The 8,812-nt window shown below is 49.3% G+C and overlaps 2 protein-coding genes across 2 annotated transcripts; both read left to right on the forward strand.

Moving 5' to 3' along the window:
- The first annotated feature begins 1,107 nt into the window (after nt 1–1,107).
- On the forward strand, nt 1,108–4,035 carry LOC123094052 (ATP-dependent RNA helicase DRS1). The gene is made up of 5 exons (XM_044516138.1): nt 1,108–1,409; nt 2,086–2,360; nt 2,443–2,636; nt 2,720–3,249; nt 3,663–4,035. The coding sequence occupies exons 2-4, from the start codon at nt 2,351–2,353 to the stop codon at nt 3,242–3,244; spliced, it is 729 nt and encodes a 242-aa protein (XP_044372073.1). The 5' UTR covers nt 1,108–1,409; nt 2,086–2,350; the 3' UTR covers nt 3,245–3,249; nt 3,663–4,035.
- Nucleotides 4,036–4,500: 465 nt separating this feature from the next.
- On the forward strand, nt 4,501–5,760 carry LOC123094051 (DIBOA-glucoside dioxygenase BX6). The gene has a single exon (XM_044516137.1). The coding sequence runs from the start codon at nt 4,588–4,590 to the stop codon at nt 5,662–5,664; it is 1,077 nt and encodes a 358-aa protein (XP_044372072.1). The 5' UTR covers nt 4,501–4,587; the 3' UTR covers nt 5,665–5,760.
- The last annotated feature ends 3,052 nt before the right edge of the window (nt 5,761–8,812 follow it).

Here is an 8,812-nt window from a genome sequence, read left to right on the forward strand (position 1 = left end):
CCGCCCACAGCCAGGCGCTTGCTCGTCGCCTTGTCCGCCGGCAACTGGACGCGCCCCCTCTCCATGACAACCGCAGCCAGAACTTCTCTAGTCGCCATGACCAACCAGCAATCAGCCGCGGCGGCGACGAGTTTGTGCTGGAGTCGGGGGTTTGCTGGAACCAGGTTTTTTTTGCTGGATCCACCCATTTTTTTTTTGCTACAACCCCTTTCTTTTTTGCTACCATCCCCATTCGATTTGATGAACTCTTTTCGTTTTTGCTGGAACCGGTGTCCTGATTTGCTGGAACCAGTTGGTGGACGTGCTGCAAGGTTGACACCTCGCCGGAGGAAGCTGCATCCAGCGGCGAGGAGGGATGCATCCAACGTCATTCAAACACAGGGAGTTGCAACCATGTACGCCGGAGCTACAACCGGTGACTGGGGGAGTTGCAAGAGGGAGCGACCGTTTTTGCTGATGCGTCTTTATTTGGTGAACCATTTTTTTGTTTTTGCTGGAACCGATGTATTTCTTTGCTGGAATAGATATAATTTTTTGCTTCATCAGCTGCAGAGCTCTCAAATGTTTCATGTGGTTTTTGCTGGGACCTAAGTTTGGTTTGCTTCAACCGACCACCGGAGTTTCTGTAGGTACGATGCATGTCAATGCAGGCCAGCGAGACGGTGACGCCTGCGCCAAGGACAGAGGGGGGTGGCGCACCAGATGCTGCAACCGCGAGGGGTGAGGGAGCGGCGAGCTCGCCGGGTGCGCACGCACAACGGCGGGAGGGGGAAGATTGGTTGCGGGGTTGGGGGCATTTTTTCTGGAAACTTTGACCGAAGGAAGCAAAACGAGTGGGGGGTTGAGTTGCCAGATCGGAGGTTCCAGCTGGCTGCATCGGGCGGCTGGCGTTCGACCGGCCCAACAGTTGGGCCGGTGCGCCGGCGCCAGCGTTTTGATTTTCGGCCGAAAAAACTAAATTTCGGCCGAATTTCGGCCATCTCGCCTGGGCCCGGTATATGGGCCTTTCGTCCGAATTATTTGGCCCAGTTTGAATTTATTTGCCCGGCCCAGCTTCTAGGGCCTTCATGTTACGCTTCTGCTCATATAAAAGCACGAACGCAAATGTCCCAACCCTAGAATCGCTGTTTTTCCTCTCGCTCCTCCTGTGGGCGGCGCCGCCGCTGCGCACATAACACATCCTCGCCAGCGTAGCTTCTCCGGCGTCCGGCCAACGCGCTCACTAGCCTCCCGCCTTCCTCCACATCTCCTCGCCTCCACCCCATCCAGTTCGTGCCATTCGCTGCTCCAAGACAAGGGCATGGCGCTCGGCGGCTGCGGCAACGAAGCTGATGGTGCACGAGCCAACCATGAAGGCAGTAGCACGGGGCAGCGACAGCAGCATGGAGGGCGTCCTCTTGTTTGGGAAGGTACAAGCTTTCTTGATGCGTATACATCTCAATCAAGTACGTAGATGCAGTTTCAGTTTCAGTACGTAGATGCAGTTTCAGTACTTGTGCTTCTTTAGATGAATGAGAGGCTGCAATATCATACAGGGGTAAGAAAAACTCAGTCTTGATGATTTGAACAGAGTAGTGGCATCATTAATCTGAAATACACATGCATCTTGTAGTCACCAAGGATTCTGACAATGTTTTGACTTGGTATATAATCTGAAACGTACATGCATTTGGTAGTCAGAAAGGTTGCCCACGATCTGGTAATAGAAAAGTGGTTACAACCAGTGGCTTGTGCACAAAATTAAAGCTTTTATTATCACATCCAACCACTGGCTTGTATATTTGCAGAAGCATCCCATGTTTGAATCGATCATTTATTTAGATCTACAACGCGTCCAATATAAACTTCAGTTGTGTTTGTGTATTTAACTAAGTAGTTGTTGACCACTGATTAATTTCAATGTCCAGCGGTACTAGAGCATCAGCTTGTATATAAATTATTTATTCCTTAGTATCTAAACTAGATAATCTGTCTGTACTGTTTTTGTTCCTCATTCATATCAGGACACCCTAGTAAGAAAGGTTTGCTTTCTTAGCTGTCTACTCTTTATAACTAACCGTCGTTCTTTTGTCATGTGATTTTCAGGTAATGGAACTGCAAATAGGAGTGGCAGCGGCGACCAGGATGCAAATGGAAGTGGTTCTATTGTTTTTCAGCTGCTGTCCTTGACCCATATACACATTACAAGCTGAACCTTTGCAACCACACAAATTATGCCACTTCACTAACAGATGCGATAGTGAAGATATTAGACGCAGTGAGTGCTCTTTCAGCCATTGATGAAGTGAGCAAGTTCAGGGAGTGCCAAGGGAGGTTTGGGACCAGATTGGCAGAAGAAGCTGCGGCGAGAATGGGGCCAAGTAAGTTATGGTGTTTTAGTTTTAGAATTTCCATTTCCTTTTGGTTTGCATTCCTGAAAATTTCATTGGTGTTATCTTGCAGCCCAATGGTGGTTTCAGTTTGGAGGGGATGTTCCTGCATTGCAGAAATGTGCAATGAGAATTTGCTCACAATGTGTCTCCTCTAGTGGGTGTGAGAGAAATTGGAGCGCTTTTGCTTTGGTGCACACAAAGCAAAGAAGTCGTCTTCTATATGACAAGGTCCACAAGCTAGTTTCTGTACGCTACAACTTAAAGGTATAAACCATCACTTTTACTTTCTACTTTGTGTTGTCCTTGCATGTCATATAATTTACTTGTTTACTATTCAAACCTTGAAGATACGTGCTGAAGAAGATCAAGAGAAAGAGAGAGATATAGATAAAGAAATTGATCCAAGTGCATTGCTAATGGATACCACAATGTTTGATGAAACAAACCCAATAATGGAGTGGCTGAATGAGGATGTAGAGGATCCGATTGTGGATGGAGCTGATGCAGCTAGTGCTGTTTTTGAGCAAATAAGGCGCCTCAACTCAAGCAGGAAGGCGTCTTATGTTGGTTCAAAGGGTAATAACAAGAAAAGAAAGAGGAATGATGATGATGAGAATGAGTTTCTTGAAACTGAGAGTGAGGATGATGAAGAAGAGAATGAATATGTTGATAATGACATCGAGGATGATGATGGGGTGAGTGAGGATGATGAGGATGGTGAACAAGATCAGCTAGAGACACAAATGCAACTTGAAGAAGAGACACAAGTACAAGTTCAAAAGGAGGCACCAACAAGCACTGGCCATTTGGAGACTAGATCTGGACGACTTATTAGGAAGAAGACCAAGAACGTCAACAGCCTCTACTCGTAAATTTGGTAAGTCTCTTCTTTTTGGTGTTTCTGATTCAGGTTTGTTACTTAGAAAAATCTAGCTTGATGTATATGTTCAAAGCGGCTGATCTTTAAATAGCTTGATGTATATTGCTTTCTTTAAGTAGGTTGATCTTTAATTGTTCTCGTGCTCTAATGTTTATGCTCACTGTGTATGATTAGTACTGCTGTTCTAATTGCTCACCTAGTAGTGTTGCTGTAATTGATACTTATCTTCTTGTATTGTTGCTATAATTGCTACTTATCACATACCAGTGATGTTCTAGTTGCTACCAATCACTTAGTAGTGTTGTTCTAATTGCTACTTAACACAGTATTTTAGTTGCTACTTGGAACTGCTAGTTACTTAGATGTATGCACTCTGTATCATGACCCTTCCTCTGTTTTCTCCAAACCAGAAATGGCACGTGAGCAAAGGATATCAAGAAGCTTTTGGATGTTGGGAAGCTTGGAGCTGATGCTTCAAATAAGCTGATGGTTGTCTTTTGGAGATGTTTCTATGTTTAATGCTTTAAAGTCTTTTGGCTGTACTGGACTATTTAAACTTTGAACTATGCTGTGATGGTTGAACTGATGCTGGACGGTTAAGGGTTTATGTTAGAGGCAACTTTATAACTAATGTGTGCCTGTTATGTTGGACTGTTAAGGGTTATGTTGGAGGCAATTTTATAACTAATGTGTGTCTGCTATGTTGGATTGTTAACTGTTATGTTGGAGGCAACATTATAGCTAACGTGTGCCTGTTATGTTGGGCAGATTCAATTTTCTTAATCCCTAGAGCTTATGTGCTAAAGTTTATAAGATCTCTCCTGATGGTTGTTGTGCTGATATGTTTTGCTCTATTTTATTTAAAGTTTTGTTCAAATTTCGGCCGAATTTCGGCCAAATTTCGGTTAAATTTTGGCCAAATTTTCAAATTTTGATTTTGCAATTTCGTCCGAGATTTTGCCGAATTTTTTGAAATTCCCGAAATTCGGCCATTTCGGCCAAGGACGAAAAAAAACACAAACCGAAAATCATTTCGCAGGCCGGCGCAGATCATCGCCCTTTCAGAAGGTATCCAAAGACGATGGTGTCGACATCCATGCTCCTACTCTACTAGTGTTGTTATACTCCTACTAGGTAAAAGTCATGTCGATGGGGCACGCAAACAAGACAATTGATGCACGCATGCTCACGCGCCACCATCGATACAGACAAGACATGCACACCTTGCATGACACCGATCGATCACTCACCCATCACCAGCCTTACTCCTATACATACATACGCGTGTCAGCACACCGACTGTGAGAGCTGGCTAGCTGCCTTCATCGAGCGGCAATGGCCTCCGACCGCCTCAGCGCGCTCCGGGCCTTCGACGACACCAAGGCCGGCGTCAAGGGCCTCGTCGACGCCGGCGCCACCGCCATCCCGGCCATCTTCCACCACCCACCCGACGCCTTCGCCCCGTCCACTCTCGCCACCGACGTCGCCGTCCCGGTCGTCGACCTCTCCTGCCAGCGCTCGGACGTGGTCGGCGCGGTGAGGGCCGCGGCGGAGACGGTGGGCTTCTTCCTGCTGACGAACCACGGCGTGCCGGAGGCGGCCATGTTGGGGATGCTGGCGGCGGTGCGGCGCTTCAACGAGGAGCCGGCGGAGGCCAAGGCGCCGTACTACACGCGGGAGGCGGCGAGGCGCGTGCGCTACAGCTGCAACGCGGACCTGTTCCAGACGCTGGTGGGCAAGTGGCGCGACACCGTGTACATGGACGACGCGGACCGGCCGGCGGCGGGCGAGGAGACGGAGGAGGAGCTCCTCCTCCCGCCGGCGCTGAGGGGCGTCGCGCCGGAGTACACGGGGCAGATGCGGCGGCTGGGGCGCGGCCTCTTCGAGCTGCTGTCGGAGGCCCTGGGGCTGCCTCGCCGTGCCTACCTGGAGGAGGAGGCCGGCTGCATGGCGGCGCTGAGCGTGGCGGGCCACTACTACCCGGCGTGCCCGGAGCCGCACCTCACGATGGGCACCGTCCCGCACTCGGACCCCAGCTTCCTCACCGTGCTGCTCCAGGACGGCGTGGGCGGCCTCCAGGTGCTCGTGGACGACCCCCTCGAGGACGGCGGCGGCGAGCGTTCGGCGTGGGTGGACGTGCCGGCGACGGGGGAGGCGTCGCTGGTGGTGAACGTGGGCGACTTCCTGCAGCTGGTGTCCAACGACAGGTTCAAGAGCCCGGTGCACCGCGTGGTGTCCAGGAGCGTGGGGCCGCGGGTGTCGGTGGCGTGCTTCTTCAGGGCGGACGGCGCGACGGTGTGCGCCCCGGTGGTCGTCGACGGGAGCGGCCCGCCGCGGTACAAGAGCGTCAAGGCGGAGGAGATGCTCTGCGTGTCCAACACACAGACCCGGCTCAACAACTTGAGGCTCTAGCTAGCTAGCTAGCATCCGTCCGTTCAAAAGAAATAACTAGCAATAAACTTCCTATTGAGGCAAAACCGAATATATTTACAGTTTAGGTGTGATTCATCGGATCTCAGATCATTGTATATATATGCGAGTACCTACCTACTCCCTCCGTCCGAAAAACCTTGTCCAAAGCTATTCCTCAAAGGCCACCACTAGGCGCCGGTGCGCCGGCCGAATACTTTCGGCCGGTCGGCCCCCAGCCGCCCGATACATACATCCACAACCGCTCGATTGGATCCCGCAACATTTTTTTCCTTCGCCGTACGAAAAAAAAAGACGTCCACTCGCAAGGCCGTGCCCTGCGCCCGTCCCGCTGACAAATTGAAGTCCCCCTCCGACTTGGCTCACTGCCGATGCTCGTCCCCGTCTGGAAAGAAGTTGTTCTAACAAAAAAATCGCTGGTTTCAACAGAATAAATAGCTGGTTCCAACAATACTATAGATCCAAAAAATCAAAAAGACAGGCGGTAGCACAAATCAAAGGCAGTGGAAGCAAAAAACAAAACGACGGTAACAAAATTTTGAAGTGATTCCAGCAAAAAGATGGATCGAACAAAACACATCAAAAACAAGGTAGTAGCAAAATATGAAGACGAAGACGGTGGTAGCAAAATTCAAAGACCGTGGTAGCAAAAATTAGAGTGGTTCCAGCAAAATTATGGATCCTGCAAAAAAATCAAAAAAAAGGATGGTAGCAAAAACTAAGGCGGAGGTGGCAAAAATAAAAGACGATGGTAGCAAAACTTGGAATCGTTCCAGCATAAAGATGGATGGAGAAAAAAAAATCAAAAAGACAGGGGATGCAACGGTTGTAGCAAAAAACAAAACCATGGAAGCAAAATTTGGGAGCCGTTCCAGCAAAAAGCACTTTAAAATGTGGATTGTAGCAAAAAATGTTGCTAATTCCAGCAAAAGTAGTAACCAGATGTAGCAAAAAATGCCATCGACTGCGGCTTCCACCACGGCCGATTCCGGCATCTCATAAGCTAGTGCACGATGGAGCCGCCGTTCCAGCACAGGTGGAGACGCGTCACTCATCGGAGCAGAACGGGGGCAGGTGGAGACGAGGGGCTCGCCATAGCAGCGTCGTGGGAGGTGGACGCGCCCGCTTGGTTGTAACAAAAATCTGCATCGATTGTAGCAGATTTCCCTGCCGGTTGAAGCATCGTCAGTTGCAGCACCCTGCGGCGTGCACCTCCGTCGTCGCAGCTCCAGTGCGAATGGTCCAGAAAAGAGCGCTGCCGGCAGAAACCCATCGAGTCGGCAAAACACTCGTCGCAGCTCGGCACGCGAGCTAGCGGCCGTCTAAGGTGGGCAGGAAAGGAGGAAGAAGGGATGGGGAGGGAAGGAAGGAACTGCAAGGCGGTGAGGTTCTGCCGCGGAAGGGTCAGGTCGTCTCGCCGGAGGCAGAGGACGGGCGTCTCGCCGGAGGCAGAGGACAACAATGAGGCGCAGAGTTGTGGCTTTGTGATCAGGATGAATGGTCGAGAATAGATACCGTGAATGGATAAGGAAATGGGATAATAAAGAAGAGCAGGGCAGTGCGTGCGTCCAAAAGAAAAGCGTGGCAGCAGCTCGCGACCGGCGCCTTGCTTCGGCCGGTCAACCGGAAGCCAACGTTTCCCTTCCTCAAATGGATGTATCTAGTACTAATTTAGTGCTTGATACATCAATTTGAAGGACAAGTTTTTCAGGACGGAGGGAGTACGTCTTATTTCTGCAAAATCCTTTCATTGATAAATTACAAACCAAGTTACACAAATATTAGGAGCCGTTTCCGCGCTCTCACTTCTTCTGCTTTGAACTACCCTTCCTGTCACACTCGATTTTATCGCAAGCTGCTAAATCATGCATGATGCTTGATCAACGGGTCATCATCGCGTATAGAATCCCTCTTCCAACTACTCAAAAATCATTGGCTAGAGGTTGCCATTATGGGCCCTTCCAATGCCAACAAAGGATTTGAGCTCAATATAAAATCATGATAATGTGATCTATGGACTTAAAGTTTACTTTCATAAAATTGAATTGTTTCATTTCTGAGAAGTGAAAGACGCGTGCGTCTGCAGACCCGTTTGGTTGTGCAGATGACCGATTTTTTATTAAATGTTTAAATTCCGATTCATTACCAACATCTCACTAATGCAGAGTGGAAACATGTCGGTTGTATTGCAAGATGCTAAATCATGCATACGGTTCATCATTGGGTCATCATCGCGTAGAGAATCCCTCTTCCAACTACTCCAAAAGGCATTGGGTAGAGGTTGCCATTATGGGCCCTTCCAATGACAACAAAGGATTTGGGCTCAATAAAAATTTTCATGAGAAAGTGATCTACGACCTTAAAATTCATTTCCATAAAAATGAATTGTTTCGTTTCGGAGAAGCTCAAGACACGTGTACACAATACATGAACATGTTTGGTTATACAGATGGCCAATTTTTAATTAAATATTTGAAAATTCCGATTTGTTATCGATGTTGTTCGATGAGAATTTGTACTACAAATAGTATGAAAATATTTTGTACCAATATTTTATGTGGAGCAAGGAGTGCCCACGGATATTGCATGCGTGTCATACACGTGCACGCATGTACATTAAAAACTGTTGGCTAAAAGAAATTTTAATAGGCGAATGGCCGGCTAATTGATTAACTGTATATTAAGCTAGCTCAATGTGTACGTGGGTGCAACTGCACTGCATGGCCATGCAAGTTTGAGAAGGGGGAGGGCAGGAGGAGGAGACGCGCCCATGCGGCCACGTCGACGAGTAGCCCAGCCAAGAGGCGACGCGCCATGGTGGCAGCGTCTAGAAGATGGAGAACGTGCGCATCCAGGCTTTGGCAACGACACGTCGTTGGCGTCCAGGACCGGGCGAGCACGGCACCCATGAGGAGGTGCCCACGACGGCAGCATCGGAGAGATATGCCGGGCAACTCACACGACATGCCCGCACCCAGGAGGCAACGGCGCGCGTGCCTTACCCCTGGCGCCGGACCGACGTCCTACAGTCCAGAAGCGGTGTTCTTCTGAGGACACGCCGACGGCGACAACCGCGCGCCGAGGAGAAGGATTTTGCTATGCAACGCCAAGGTATGGAGGATCTTATGTT

Source organism: Triticum aestivum, chromosome 4B (assembly GCF_018294505.1).
Source record: "Triticum aestivum cultivar Chinese Spring chromosome 4B, IWGSC CS RefSeq v2.1, whole genome shotgun sequence".
NCBI lineage: Eukaryota > Viridiplantae > Streptophyta > Magnoliopsida > Poales > Poaceae > Triticum > Triticum aestivum.